General features: G+C 43.1%; 1 protein-coding gene across 6 annotated transcripts in view; it reads left to right on the forward strand.

The window, feature by feature from the left end:
• Col24a1 (collagen type XXIV alpha 1 chain) overlaps nt 1-16,240 on the forward strand; it is a 257,186-nt gene that overhangs the window by 14,213 nt on the left and 226,733 nt on the right. For all 6 annotated transcript variants that reach the window (XR_010064497.1, XR_010064498.1, XR_005501386.2 and 3 more), the window contains 3 exons: nt 5,314-6,734; nt 12,089-12,142; nt 15,157-15,210. Coding sequence is in view for 2 of the 6 variants with exons in the window: in XM_039103871.2 (XP_038959799.1) it covers nt 5,314-6,734; nt 12,089-12,142; nt 15,157-15,210 (1,529 nt within the window). In the remaining 4 variants the exon portion in view is untranslated. The remainder of the gene's footprint in view (nt 1-5,313; nt 6,735-12,088; nt 12,143-15,156; nt 15,211-16,240) is intronic.

The following is a 16,240-nucleotide window of genomic DNA, read 5'->3' on the forward strand; positions in this document are numbered from 1 at the left end:
ACTGTCAGGCTGTGGAATGAGACAGCCATTGTGTCAACCTTGAGATCACATTGATGGCTCGAATTGAGCGCAACTGGTTAGTAGTTGAACTTTGACCCGTAACATCACTTTTTTGCTCCTGGGCTTCATCTTGTGTGAAGTGAGTGCAGACTTTGACTTTCTCTTAGATTCATTTTGTTATACATATAGAAGTGTTTTTCCTGCATGTATGTTGATGCACCAGGGGTCTGATGCCTGCTGAGATCAGAATAGGGAATCAGCTCCCTGAAACCGGAGTCTCTGAAGGATGGAGCCACTGTGTGTTTGGTGGGAACTGAACCAAAGTCCTCTGCAAGGGTAACAAGTGCTCTTTAGTGCTGAGCCATTTCACTGATCTCTGGGCATAGACTGAATAAACACGGAACTCTAGAGATAATATCTTCCCACCTCCCCTTTTATATTCTGTATAAAATATACAAGCTTAAGAGAACAAATAATCCTAAACTTTTCAGTTCCGGAAAAAAAAACCCAGAGACCCATAAAATCTACGAGGGCTAAAATCTGAAGAGCAAAGGAGGTGCTCATGGAGATGACGCGGTTCACTGTTAACACGCAGGAAACAGTCACAGAAACAAGGTCTCTGAAAGGAAATACTTAATGTTTAGCTCTGGAATACCAGAAGTGCTAGGGCAGTGGTTCTCAATCTGCAGGTGGACCAACCCTTTCACAGGGGTCACCTAAGACCATTGGAAAACAGAGATATTTACATTGTGATTCATAGCAGTAACAACTAAGTAACTACTATGAAGTAGGAATGAAAATAATTTTGTGATTGGGGGTTACCAGAAAATGAGGAACTGAAGAAAGTTGAGGAAAAACTGTGGTGGGGATTGGGTCTGAGAAAAGCAGACACTACCCAGAAGGAAGGTACAAGACAGAAGCACAGATCCTACTACTGGCTTCATGGGAGAGGGCTCATGAAATGCAAAAATTTACATTTTTTTGTGATGGATTCCTTCTGAAGCTTGAACAATCAGGCTTGAACAATCAGGAATGAGTCCAGAGGAAGGAGAAAGGGAAGGGCAGAGCTGGCTGTGTAAGGCCTCCTGAATTAGTCCGGTTCACAGAGGGGTGGGACCCAAAGAGAACTAATTTTAGACAGCAAATGCTGGCACCACTGGAGGAGATTGGAAGGCACAGCCATCTCCTCATAGCATTCTTCCACCAGATACGCTCAGTTGGGAAACAATGGACAAGTGAAGAATTTGGTGGACCATTGGTAGAAAGACTCCAAAGAGAAATGCACACAAATGTAGCCAAAAAAAAAAAATCCATAGAGAAATATTGCTATGAGGCAGGAATAAAACCTCGTAGAAAAGGGTAAGATTGGAAGACCAATAGAGGGAGTTTACCCAGTGCAGGAGACCCATTAAGACAGAAAGGTATCAATTGAACAAAAAAAGCCATTTCAACTGGATCAGTCGTATGAACGTAAAGAAAAAGAGGTCACAGAAGGAGGGCAGTGACGCCTAACCCCATGGAACATATTCAGTTCTCCACCAATATCTTAGCAGACTAAGATCAGTTTTCACTAAACTCCGGTCACATTGCTGTAGGTCAGACTGTCGTAACAATGTCAGACAACAAAGTAGTGTGTTAAGCTGGTGACTGGAACGTTAAACCTTCACAAAGATGTGGGGAACGCACACAAACAGTTTCTGGAAAACAAGATCAAGGCAGACTACACCTGTGAAATCTGGAAGACAGCAATGGCTAAGGCATTGCTCTGGCAGATGTTAACTTAAATGCCGTCGTAGCCAAGTGGCTTAATGTCAGAAGTTAGAAAAGGAAAGTAGATAAAGGTAAGAGAAAGCCTGACACTAACCCATGATATAGACAATGGACAAAATAGGAAAATAAATCAAAAGGCCACACTTCTGAAGTGACAGGGACCGGCATTATCTTAGAACAGAGCAAAACATTCAAACCACAAAAGGAAGCTAAGAATCTCAAACACAGGGTAACAGAAAAGAATCATGAAGAATAACATATGAAACTTTCTGAGTAGTTTATTTGACGTTCTACATTAAGTTTATTGTTTCTCATAAAAAGACAAACTTCTAAGGTTGACTCCAGTGGAGTCACAAGTCAAGCAGGACAGAAAAGGAAGGGAGAGATGAGCATAGAAAGATCACCAGAAAACCCCACGTGGTAAGCTCAGTTCTGTGACGTCATGAGAAATAGAGACGGTTCCAGAATGCTTACATTGACTTCATTATTAAGTTTGTATACTATTCTACAACATGATAATGAGGTTGTAAAATGATATTGATAGGACAGTAAGGCAAAAAGAGATTAGCTGAACTTGTCTCAAAGCTGGAAGTCTATCCACGTTATTAGTCAAGAGTGTGGCCAAGCACCCAAAAAGTAGCGCATACATAGCAGTGAGCAGACCGTCTCAGGACAGCAGTGAGCAGACCGTCTCAGGAGTGCACTCCTGGTTCATTAACAGAGAACTTACTGAGTGATAATGGTTCAAAAGCATCGGATTCCTTCAAGTTACTCACTACAAATACCATAACACAGTAAAGTCGGAGGAAGCAGACTGAAGTACGTCTAAGATAGCAAGACACACAGCCATTCTTAAGTTTCCAGATTAATGCTCTTCCAATAACAGCTCATTTTAATAAGGTCAAATCACTACTAGAAACAGAGACGTTCTTGCAAGGCAGGTTTCCCCCAAGACAGAGATTTATCTTGTGTCAGAATGATTTACTTGACGCACAGAACAATGATTTTTACAGACTCTATGGTAATATATACTTTAAATTTTCAAAGAAGAAACACTCCTCCATGGCTTTCTCCTGAGACTGGGCAGGGGCCCCTCAAGTCACAGACTGACACAGCACACTCCGAGAGTGTGAGTTTTGTTCTAGATTGGTTCTAAGTACAGTTAACCACTTTAGCTTGTCAGTAATATATATTGAATATGAAAACAATCATGTTATAGATTACAATGAAAAATTTACATTAATTATACTGAAATAACATAAGAGAACAGTGGTGATTTTTTCAAATTATATACTAATGCTTTAAAATGGGCCACACAATCTCTAAGGGAGTTTACATTTCTGCCTTGCTGTTGAGAACATTTTGATGAAAAAGTTTGAGACCCACTATCGCATAATATTTTAGATACAAACTTTATGTCCTTTATAAACCCTACAAAATTATAATTACTTCATTCACAGCTGACAATTTTACTGTAACTCCCTGGAGAGTTTTGCACACATCTCTGTGAGAAAGCATTTAAAATATAGTACCAGGGTACGCATGGTTAGTATACTTTAATTATTCCATTGTTACGCATTTTGTCCAACTTGGGACCCAGAGTCTCTCTTGATGCTTCATTCTTTCCAATGAATAGAAAGAAACTGTCAAATATCTCTACTTTGCCATAAAAGGAAAACTAATAGTGCTAAATATTCTTAGCTAATTTCAACATTTTTACTTTTCCTTACATATTATAATTCTTTTACAAATATGTAATAATCTACCCAGATATTATGACAAGCACACGTAGATGCAGATGGGAGATGTCTAACTAGTGGTACCATGAGGATCACACCATTGTGTGTGTGTGTAGCTCTCTGTATATTCCAGAAAGGATCCATTCATTAGTGAATGCCATGCGTGTAAAGCCATATGACTCTAATGGCGGATATCAAATCTGATTGGATGGTGGTGGAAAAGATCATTCATTCAGAAATTCTAGAAGTCTCTGCAAGGAAATAGTGGATGCTCAATAATGAGTCGGACAGACCTATCTTCCAGGAGTTTACCATTGAGTGAGAGACAATCAGGTCGCTACTCAGAGCAACTTGATGAACAATAGATAATTTAATCAACAGTTATATCAAAGCCATATTACAGGAAATGTGCATTACATAACAAATATTGAATAAGAGTGTATGAACTGGGTAAAAATCACTGAAGAGAAACTTGAAAGTGACAGCAAGAGCGGCACTCACAACAAAGCAAATTCAGACTCCGTTCCCGCATTCCTCCATGATTCGTGGAAGTCACCGAGGTACTTTGAGTGTAGTTTATTATTAAGGTTTAAGGCACAGAAAGCTGACATTAAATTCCAAGAAGATGGGAAGATTAGAATTTAAGCGCTGGTGTGAAATTAGTTTACAAAGAGGATTTGAGCTACAGATCACAGTCATCAGCGGGCTCTCAGTTCCACCTGAACGTGGATGTCATTAAATGTTCAGTTATAAGTTCAGGATGTGAGGGACCTTTCAGAAGCCGTGAATGTGTGTTTATAGTGGAGTGGCAAACATGAGAAAAATCATATAACATGAGAAAAATCAAAAGGGCTCAACTGATCAAATTACTTGGAGGCATAAAAAATAATGATGTGTGTGTGTATGTGTGTATGTGCATATGTATTGTGGGTGTGTATGTGTATGCGTGTGTGTGTGTGCATGTGTGTGTGTGTATGAGTGTGTGTGTTATATGTGTGTATGTGTGTGTCTGTATGTGTCTGTCTCTGTGTGTTTGTGTGTGTATGTGTGTGTATGTGTGTACATGTGTGTATCTGTGTGTGTGTCTATGTATGGGTCTGTGTGTGTGTTTGTGTGTATGTGTGCACATCCATGTGTGTATAGGTGTGTGCACTGTTTGTGTGTATATGTGTGTATATATGTGTGTGTTTGTGTGTGTATATTGTATGTATGTGTGTATATTGTGTGTGTGTATGTGTGTGTATTGTGTGTATGTGTGTGTTTGTGTGTGTATGTGTGTATATTGTGTGTGTTGTGTGTGTGTGCACATGCATGTGTATATATGCGTGTGCATTGTTTGTGTGTATATATGTGTATATATGTCTGTGTTTGTGTGTATATATGTGTGTTTGTGTGTGTATGTGTGTGTATTGTGTGTGTATGTGTTTGTGTGTGTGTGTGGTGTGTGTGGTGTGTGTGTAGTGTGTGTGTGTACATGTGTGTGTGTTTGTGTGTGTATTGTGTGCGTATGTGTTTGTGTGTTTGTGTGTGTGTGTGGTGTGTGTGTAGTATGTGTGTATGTACGTGTGTGTGTGTGTGTATGTGTGTGTGTGTGTGTGTGTGCGCGCGCTCATGCACGTCCATACTTGCTTCATTCACATTATTGGCAGTCACACCCCTCTCACTAGCTTTCACTATCTAGAAATTGCTCATGGATAGAGCATGCTTACATCAATTGGAAAGAAAGTTTTGTTTTTGTACTTGAATATCTGTATGGATGCATAGCAGTAAGATCCTTCCCACCTTTCTCTCTTCTCATTCCCAGGCATAGACATTCTTCAGCAACTAGGCCTTGGCGGCAGAGATGTAAGATACGCATCATCGGTGACAGCCGTGCCGTCATTGTCCACACCATTACCTCAGGGGGTCCACTTAACGGAATTTGGTGTGGTCTTAACAGACAACGCCTACATAGAGTCACCTCTCGTGAACATTTTACCAGTTAGCCTAAGGCAGCCGCTGACAGTGTTGATTGGGTTGCAGTCACTCCAAGTGAACAATGCATTTCTCTTCAGCATTCGGAATAACAACAGGCTGCAGTTTGGCGTGCAGCTCTTACCTAAGAAACTCATAGTGCACGTCGGAGGAAAGCGAACAGTAACTTTCGACTACAGCATCCACGATGAGCGCTGGCACTCATTGGCCATCACTGTTGACCACCGTGTTGTCTCCATGTTCGTTGAGTGTGGGAAGAGATATTTTAGTGGAGAGACTACTTCAGAAGTTCAGACCTTTGACCCTCACAGTGTGTTTACCTTGGGAAGTATGAATAACAGCTCTGCCCACTTCGAAGGAACAGTGTGCCAGTTGGATATTGTGCCTTCTGCAGTGGCATCTGCTGACTATTGCAGTCACCTGAAACAACAGTGTCCCCGAACGGATGCATCCCAGGCTGAGAGAAGCCTTTCTCATACAGAAGTGGTGCCCACCAGATACCCTGAGCACACTCCCTTGCCCAGAGGACTTGCAGGAACAGAATTGACACAGAAGAGATTCACAGAGCAGGCTCCCTTCCCCAAAGGATTTGATGAGGCAGAATTGCCACGGGAGACATTCACGGATGATAGCAAGAGCATTTCAAACAACACAGGTAATGGTTCGGCCACAGTCCATGAAAGCCACGAGCACCAGACACCAAGGGTTCGGTTAACCTCTTTCCATTCAGAAAACATCTCAGCTGTGACTCTCCCAAGCTACAGAATTCAAGCTAAAGAAATCACCACCAAGGGCGAGACAAACTTAACCCTGTCAGTGCCGCATCGTCTCCCTAGCGAGGCAGGAATGAACGAAGAGGAGAGAATCAGTCCTCTCTTCCCTGAATTCAACATCACCCAACATGAGGAGGCAGCTGGCCTGCCCTCACCTAAGAAGGCATCATCCAGCATTGCACAGACAAATCAAGACACCGTGACTAACCTCAAGAAGGCTATCACGGCAAACCTACACACCAATGAACTCATGGAAATGGAACGGATCTTAAACAGCACCTTGTATAAAGTGATACACGGGCCCTCGGTGGATAACCACCTTGAACTAAGGAAGGAAGGTGAATTTTACCCTGATGCTACTAATCCCATGGAAAATAGCTATGAGCCCCAGCCTTATGAATATTACTATTATGAGGATTATAACGCCATGCTTGACCTGGAGTATCTGAGAGGGCCAAAAGGAGACACTGGACCTCCCGTAAGTTGGACTTTTCCTTTTGAGGCATGTGTTAATGCACTAACTTACCATGTATTTCGAAGAGATCTCTGGACCATACAGCATAGGACAGACCAGACATGTTTTAGAAATGTACCCAGCCACAGTGGATGACATCATGCTATCAGCCAGAACATAGTCCTGTCTCAAATTACACTTTTGTTCCTGACTGGTAGGCTGAAAGTTACCTAATTCTGAGTAAAGTGGCGGGGAGACTATATGGTTTTCTAATTCAGTTGAGATCCAACCAGGAATTTAGCTGCAAAGCATAGACTTATATACATTTTTTAAAAAAACAAATACACACACTCAATGACTAGTTATGTTAAAAGGGTATATATAAAAGATGAAGGAAAATATAGTGAATATACCAGTTAAGTATTCCGCTATCAAAATCGCATCAAGTGGATTAGGAAAGTATAATATTTATTTTTATATAGACATTATTTTGTAGACAACTGCTGGGGGAAAACCTATACCGTTATCACTCTCAGTGAAATATTTTCATCTCAAGGTGAATAATGTATTTCGCTATCTCTACAATGATGTAGCCAACCTACAATCAGATTAATATAAGCTCTACCTACCTTATATAAAAGTACTCAGTCAACCAACCTACTTGGGGAGGAAAGGGTAGCCTATTTAGTGGAGAACCCCAAGTCAATCTAATAATATGCAAACAAGTTTGTGAAACTGTGGTCTGAACTTTTCAGTTCTGAATTTCTTCCACTATACAGGTACAACTGGAGATAAACATTTGAAAAATTTCTGTAATTATTAAAACCTCATTACAAATTGGTATTGCATCTGCTTGGCTTTTGCTATTGATATTTGGAAATCTTAAGTAATTTGCCTGTACATCTTCAGGATTTTATTTCAAAATTCTAAATATGCTATGTCCTAGGGCGTATTTTAAAACTGTCTTGTGTGTGTGTGTGTGTATGGGTGTTTTGGTGGCGTGTGTCTCTGTACCACATGAATGTCTGGTGGCCAGGGAGGCCAAAGGAGGGCATCCAGTCCCCTGGGGTTATAGACCACCCTGTATGTGTTGTGAGCCACCCTGTATGTGCTGAGAATCAAACCCAGGTCCTCTGAAAGAACATCGAATGCTCTTGACTGCTGAGCCATCTCTCTAGCACCATCAAGATACTTCTTTATTTAATGAAAATCCAACTTGAGCCGTTGGTTGAGTTCTTGAAACCATTGTCTGGGGTAAGATGATGCCATGTCCTTGTGTTTCCCTGTTGTTATTACTTGAGGCAGCTGATGACTTCTCCACAACCCTTCCTGAGGCAAACTGTTGGAGGCTACAATAAATCCACTAGATGCCCCCCCCCACACACACACACTCACACACACACACACTCACACACACACACTCACACACACACTCACACACTCACACACTCACACACACTTACACACACTCACACACACTCACACACTCACACACACACTCACACACACTCACACACACACTTACACACACACTCACACACACTCACACACACTCACACACACTCACACACTCACACACACACTCACACACACACTTACACACACACACTCACACACTCACACACACTCATACTCACTCACACAACCTCTTTGCAGTGATTGTATTATAAAGAACAATAAAATATTGTTACTATTTAATTGCTGAGAGGCCAGAATAAACCAATAGGTGGCCACTTACTTTCCTCAGAAAGTAGGTGCAGTGGGAGAAGCATTTATCTCCTAGTCTGTTCTGTGGAGTCCGAGCAGTTATCCCATCTGGATTTGCAGAGCAATAATGTGGTCACATTCTGTCAGTGTCAGCCGAGCCTGAGTCAGAAGAACCAGCCTGCTCTGAAGGAACCTACATTTCAGTAAGAAAATTAGCGTGCACGTGTAGTGTGCAACTATTTCTTGTGGTGAGGGAAGGTGCATCCTGTTGGGTGCTGGAGAGAAGGCTCAGTGTTAAGAGTGAGTGAGTTCTGTTATTATCCTTGGGTCAGTTACCAGTACCACCTTGGACTGCTCACAATCACCTATGATCCATGTGCTCGCTCTCTCTCTCTCTCTCTCTCTCTCTCTCTCTCTCTCTCTCTCCCCCCCACACACTTAAAACGTTAAAATAAGCCATGTGCTTCTGAAAGACATAATCTCGTAAGCTAAATATGTGGGGTGAAAATAACATTTGGGGTCATGGATCCCTGCTTGTGGCAGGTTCTTAGGACAGAATGACATAGGACTGGGCCTTAGGGTGTGAACATTGGTGAGAACAGCAGGTTTCCCTTCTTAACATGGGGAAGACAGAATGCTAACTGCCACCCAATGATGTGGTGCAGGCTCTAACTAGCCCTTCCTGTGCATTCTCTTGAATGAGCTTTGTGACGCTAGTGCCATTTCCTCATGTTTCAGTGAAAGCAACTGAAGGCCAAGGAGTTTATTGTCTTGCCAATAATACTGGTCAATGATCTGGGATCTAAATATTCACTTTCTGTCTCTAAGGCTAATGCTGTGGTAGACTGAATATTGACAGACAAAACCCAAGTAAGATCAGTCACATCACAGAGTCTCAACTGTCAATCTGACCGTCAGGACTTTACATTGTTTTGGGGCATCTTTTAGGTTTCTAAGCAAGAGTATTAACTTACCAAAGTCAGTCTGGTCACGGTACCCAAAGTTGATGGGCAGCTCCTGGTGACATCTTGGTTTTATGTGATTGAGACATTATTTGGGTTGGCAGAAGTAAAAAATGGGAGGGCAAAATTCAGGAGATATTCTGAAAGAAGATCTGTGCTAGCGCTCGGAATTACTTGGATCCAGGGTCCAAGGAAAAAGAGGGAACTAGAGATTGTTGTCAGGATTTAAGGTTGCAGACTGCTTAAAACAGCAATGAGAATCCACCCACGTAACAGCAGCAGATGATGGTTGACAAGGAGAGGCGATGCGTAATTCAGTTAAAAGAACTGAGGAAGCGAAGTCAAGGCTTGGGTGTCAACTTGAGAGTCCTCCTTGTCAATACTGCAGTTGAAATGGTACGGTTGTATAATATTTTCAAAGAAAGAGCTGTTGGAGAGGGTTAGAAACCAAAGCCATGGGAAACTTTTTTTTTTTTTTTGGTTATAGAAGAAGAAAGCAGAGTAGTTCTTGTGCAGAGAAAAATATTGCTCTTATTACAAAAGCCATGAAAAAAGATAATTCGGGGGAAGAAATTGATCAGTATTGGTAAGAGCTACAGAGGAGTCAGAGAGTGGGAACTGAGTGGCGGTTAGGAATCTTTCCTTTCTTCTTCTGGGAAGGGCACAGCTGAGCTTTGAGAGTTATTCTTCAAAACTGTGGGAAACAGAAGGTAGATTACAGAGTGCTAGTTGGAGAATGGGTGGTGTCAGGTTCGTTTTACTTCCTGATGTCTCTGTGGGAGCCCTGTGGAGTGGCCAGTTTCCAGTTTTGGGTGATCATATTCTACTGTTTGTATCTCTACACAGTTCTTTCACAGTGATTTTTAAATTTATACTTCTATAGACATAACAGATACACATCCTTTTTCACAGTGTGATAATCCAATAATACGGAAAATCAAAGTATTAGGTACATTAATTTCCATTTCATCTTTTGTATGAGCCTTCCAATTCTGTCTGCTAGCCCTTCATGACGTACGTGCTATTGCAAACTAGTCATCCTTTATCCTGGAAGACCCAAAGCCCCTTTCCTCTGTAACAGTGCCTTTGTACACTGCCTCCTCCTCTGGAAATCTCCAAACCGCTCTCCTCTCCTCTTTGTAACTGCCATATTTGTAATTTTAGCTTCTATGCTTGAGTGGAAATACATGGTGCTTTTCTGAGTTTTCCGACTCCACCCATGTTTTGCCGTAGGATTTCATTCTTATGGGTGAATAGCATATCCTTGCTTGTATTGTGTGAGGTATTCTGTTATCTAGTCATCTCCTGGTAAGAACCTAGATTAACTCTCTCATTAGTTGCTGTCAGTGTCATGATAAACATGGAGGAACAGGTTCTCTCTCCTGTGCTGGCCTCATTTCTTTCGGGTGTGCGTGTTCAGTACCAGGATAGTGGAATGGCGAAGGTCTGCTTTTATGTTTTGTGGAGCATCCACACTGCTTCCTATAGTTGCTGTATTAATTTGCATCCCTACTAACAAGAGTTCACGAGAATGCCTTCACCCTGGCTGTATTTAGTTTCTGTTTGTGTGTGTATTTATCTGTTTTTGTTGTTGTTTTTGCATTTTGGAAAAAAAATAACTGAGGGAATATAATATTCTGTTGTGGTTTTGATTGCATTTCTTTGAGGACCAGAGAAAAACTGAACATTTCCCCACATGCTTATTAGACACTTGTATATCTTCTTTCCAGAAATGTCCACAGAGTTGTTTTGTCCAATCTCAGAGATTAATTTGTCCCGAGGTTTCTACAGTTCTTACATATTGTATGACCACCTTGTCGGATGAACACTTTGCAAATACTGTCCCACACTGAAGACTTTGTCTTCATCTTCTTTACTTAAGATTTATTTTTATTTTATGGATGTGAGTGTTTGCATTCATTTCTGTAAGTGCACTGTGTGAATGCCTGGTGCTTGCAAAAGCCAGGAACAGTGGTTAGGGACAGTTGTGAGCCTCTGCATGAGAGCTAAACCCAGGTTCTGTGCAACAGCTGCCGGTTTTCTAAACCACTGAGCTGTCTCTCTGCCCCCTCTATTGTTGCTTTGTAAGTCATCTAGCTTTATTAGTGAGCTCCTCCTATGTCACATTTGGTATAAGACAGCTCCATTAGACCTTTAGAAGAAGAGCCTCATTGAAACAGGTAACATTGTAGCACTGATGAAGATCCTTGCTATAACTCTTTGTGTTTTTAAAAGAACACAAAATGTTCAGCGCTTTCCTTTCTCCAAGTTAAAGTCCTCTCCAAGGACATAAAGTTGTAGTTGAAGGGTGTTAAAAAGAAAACAAATGAAAACTCCAGCTGTACTTGATTTGAGCTCCACCTCTAAGCTGAATTTCTCCTTCCAGAATAACAATAAATTTAGGTAAAAATCATGCACAAAACTACTAGCTATGCTGTCTGTAAAAGCCAGATAGCATGCTACAACTGTAAGCCATGGACTTCGCACTGCCATTTCTGGCCAGATTAAGGAGGAAAAGAGATAGAGTTTCCCCCACCCATGCTGATTTGGGTGAGGGGTTAATGTTGCTTTAAAATCGTTGTCAGCCAGGAACAGGGAATGGGAGAAGAGACAAAAGGAGTTATCATGGAGCAGAAATCTGATAAAGATCTGTGAGGAAAGACATGCTTACTAATATTCTGCCTAATGCCTTGATGTTTGCTTCCTTAGGGTCCCCCTGGTCCGATGGGTATCCCAGGTCCCTCAGGCAAGAGAGGCCCGAGGGTGAGTAGACGGACTTCATGTCAAGCTGTCTGATAAATGTGTAAGGTCCCAGGGTGGTTTTGCCCCCGGTGCTGCACATCCTCTGGAAAGCTGCATCTTCACATTTAGCCTCTCCACTGCAGCCTTGTTTATAGACAAAGAAGTCTCTGTGAAAATGTCCAAGGAATGGGATCAGAGTTAGAGAGTCATGGCTGCTCTGCTAGGCTTCTCCCTCATTCTTAGTGACAGAGTGATAGGAACGTTCCAAGGTAAGCGTTGATCAGGAAGGAAACAAGATCAGATTTCCTTCAATAGTGCATTCCTGGATTGCAGAGTGGGAAATACTGGAGCCATCAGCAGAAGGGAAGGAGCAGCGGAAGGAAAGGAGTTGCCTTAGGGATCAGCAGCAGTTTCTCACGTGACACGGGTTCCAGAAAAGATTTATTGCTCTGTTAGATCTAGTTTCCTCCAATCCTAGAGAAATAGATGGGGGATTTCTTTGCTAAAGAAAGACTGTCTTCAATAAGCTAGAAAAAGAATCGTGGGTCATAAAGACAGATGCAAATGGGTTTAGTGTAATCAACTTTCTTTGCACCCCGATTTATAACGTACTAAGAATATAAAGCCCAGCTGCTGTAAAATATTACTTTCCCCTCTCTAGATTCACACTAGATCCCACTGTGCTTGAGCGACCTTTTGGCATCTAAACTCTGAAACTCTGGAGTTGATGGCCTGTCAGACCCTCCCCCATTCCCTCTCCCCTCCCCCATCCCTCCCCGACCCCCTCCCACATCCCCTCCCCCACCTCTCCCTGTCCCCTCCCACATCCCCTCCCCCACCCCTCCCCCACCCCTCCCACATCCCCTCCCCCACCTCTCCCTGTCCCCTCCCACATCCCCTCCCCCACCCCCTCCCACATCCCCTCCCTCATCCCTCCCTCATCCCCTCCTGCTCATCCCCTCCTCTGTCCTCTCCTGTGTCCCCTCCCACATCCCCTCCCACATCCCCTCCCCCACCTCTCCCTGTCCCCTCCCACATCCCCTCCCTCATCCCTCCCTCATCCCTCCCTCATCCCCTCCTGCTCATCCCCTCCTCTGTCCTCCCCTGTGTCCCCTCCCCCATCCCCTCCCACATCCTGTCCACAGCCCCTCCAGTCTTTGCCTATTCTCTGCCTTACAGCAAGTCAGTCTGTCACCTCATCCCTCCACCTTCTGTGAGGAGACACTAGAACCTGCGTTTCTGCTCCCAGCTTTCTTTGTACTGATCCCATTCCCTCTTCATGCTCAGGCTGTCACTCCCACTAGGGTGACTCAGGACACACAGTCTCCTCTAATACCCAGCTCTGGTTTGCCCAACCTGCCCTCCCCTCTGGAGAGGACGCCTGCTTAGTGAGGCTACTTATCACAGTTGCGTTCCTAACTTCATCTCCTTCCCCCAATTCTCTAAGTAAGTGGCAGCTATGCAAATTCTCGTCCCTAAATTTGATCTTATCTGGCCGCAACCAGAGCATCATTCCTCTCTGAAAAATCCCAAATGCTCCTTGGCACAGGTTTCCCTGAAGCCACTGTGTTGGCGCATGGTTGCGCCGTGAGTTTTGGGAAACAGGATTAAACCCATTACCCTGAAGCCTACAGCACCCATCCATTCGTCAATCCCTGCCGCCTTCTCTTTCTTAAGATTACAACACCACTGCTGCAATATTTTCTCCTTGGTTTTATTCTCATTAGACGCATCTCCAGTGTCATCGTTGAGTTCCCTACAACATTTTTTTTCCCGAAGAGGCAGGCAAATGGTTTAGTCTGTCTTGTATATTAATATTATGCCTAGAAAGCCCAGAGGTGAGATGGTAAAACCCACTAGGGGTCTGCAGACCTGGAAACTTTCGGGAGAGCGCGTTTCAGCCTCTGCGCTCACTGTTTCTGTGAAGTTAATTTTTCTTCTCTGTAAGTAAGACCGCAGTAGCTGTCTCACGAGGTCGTTGCATGAGTTAGCAATGAGAAATGTGAAGCATGAGCGTCGTTGAAGGCGCAAACTAGCTTCTCAGGGGACAGAGTCAGGTTTTAGATTCAGATCATAATTATTCATCAGTAAAGGACAATCAAACTGACAAACGGCCAAGTGTCTGATGGGATGATACTATATGAAACAATAGACTGGTAAGATAAAGAGTGTCTTTTCAAAGACATTTTAATCCTGAAAGTAAATAGCACAAGTCATGAGGCAGTTGAAACAGCACTGTAAGGCTTACATACTGGAAAGGCTTACATACTGGACTAGAACAGCGTGAGTGAGGTGACGGCCGGCAGCACACTGAATCTCACATACACTAGTTTCCACAGAATTGTCAGGAGAGAGATGACTCTTTATGAAAACGAGTCCAAGAGTTTTTTTATAAATTTTATTTTATGTATGTGAGTACACTGTAGCTCTCTTCATGAACACCAGACAAGGGCATCGGATCCCATTACAGATGGTTGTGAGCCACCTTGTGGCTGCTGGGAATTGAACTCAGGACCTCTGGAAGAGCAGTCGGTGCTCTTAACCGCTGAGCCATCTCTGAAGACCCGAGTCTGAGGTTTTAAGAGAAGGCAGAACAAAACAGGCTTGAGGAATCACCAAGAAAGATGTAGCAAGGTCAGCGAATTTTCCCATATGCAGATCTTGACTACAGGAAGGGGTGCACAGGTTGAAGGGCACAGAAACCAAACTAGCACACATCGTTAGGCATGTGACAGCACAGCTCAGATAGAACAGTTATCTGTGCGCTGGGGACAGAGGCGGAAGGCAATGCCACAGCTCCAGGCCATGTTTGATGTAAAGAGTGGAACCTGCCGCTTTGCTGTCTGAATAACATAGCTGGTCTTTCCAAGGCTAGGGTGTCAAAGGTGGCGGGAGGAATGACTATGAAAATATAGTTTTAATTTTATTTTAATCATTTGTTTTAGTTAGGTTATGTTATGTAATAGTTGTATGAACATGAAAAGAAGTCCTGCTGCTTATATCTGGGAATAACGAGGCACTCTCCTTATTTGCAGGGTATTCCGGGACCACATGGAAATCCCGGGCTGCCTGGACTGCCAGGTCCAAAGGTAAGCAAATCCTGATGAGCATTATGTCATTTTCCTGACATTTTAGAAGAAAGCTCTCTGCCTTTCAGGATAGATTTGGCAAGTAGAAAGTCTGACGGTCCTGGGTCATGGTTTATTAATAGAATTGTCTGGTCAGGTGGTCCTGGAGAGCACAGAGAAGCAAGCCAAGTGAGACATGGAGAGCGAGCTTGCGATCAAGCAGCATCCCTCTGTGGCCTCTGCTTTAGCACATGCCTCTGGGTATCGTTGCCCCTTTATATACACAATGCCACTTAGTCTATGGGAGGTTTATGTTTTTGTCTTTTTGAGATTAGGGCCCTGCCCCATGGCTCCAGCTGCATATGTAGCAGAGGTGGCCTTGTCAGGCATCAATGGGAGGAGAGGCCCTTGGTTCTGTGAAGGCCTGATGCCCCAGTGTAGGGGAATGCCAGGGCGGGGAGGAGGGAGAGAGTGGGTGGTAGGTGGAGGAACACCTCTATGGAGGTAGGGGTGAGGGGAATGGGATAGGGATTTTACAGGGGAGAAACTAGGGAAGGGGATAACATTTGAAATGTAAACAAAGAAAATACCCAATAAAAGAAAAGGAAACGAAAAGATTAGGGTCCTGCTATGTTTTCATGGCTACTGTTAAACTCCTGGACTCAAAAATCTTCTTAACTCAACCTCTCAAATGTTGGGGTTGCCTGCACTTTCCTCTAAGCCTTCTTATTGTTGTAATTTAATGAGTTGGGCCCTGAAATGTTAAGACACCCCAAAAACTACTTCTTAGGCGAGTAATCTTTTAACCGCAGATGTCCTACTGTAGCCTCCTTGGTACAAATGTGATTGCTATGAACAGATAGCCTAGAAAACAAACTTTTCTCTCAGAAAGTCTCTTTGACTATTGGACACAGGATTCTTAGTCATATTTCTAATTTGCTTCTAAATTAGAAATTAGTGAAGTGAGAAGACCAAGCAGGAGGTGGGACTCCTCCGATCATCTTAGTCAGTCAGCTCGAGGGCTGTTCAGAAGTACCCATAAAGCCATGAA

The sequence above is a fragment of the Rattus norvegicus genome, chromosome 2 (genome assembly GCF_036323735.1).
Source record: "Rattus norvegicus strain BN/NHsdMcwi chromosome 2, GRCr8, whole genome shotgun sequence".
NCBI classification, from domain to species: Eukaryota; Metazoa; Chordata; class Mammalia; order Rodentia; family Muridae; genus Rattus; species Rattus norvegicus.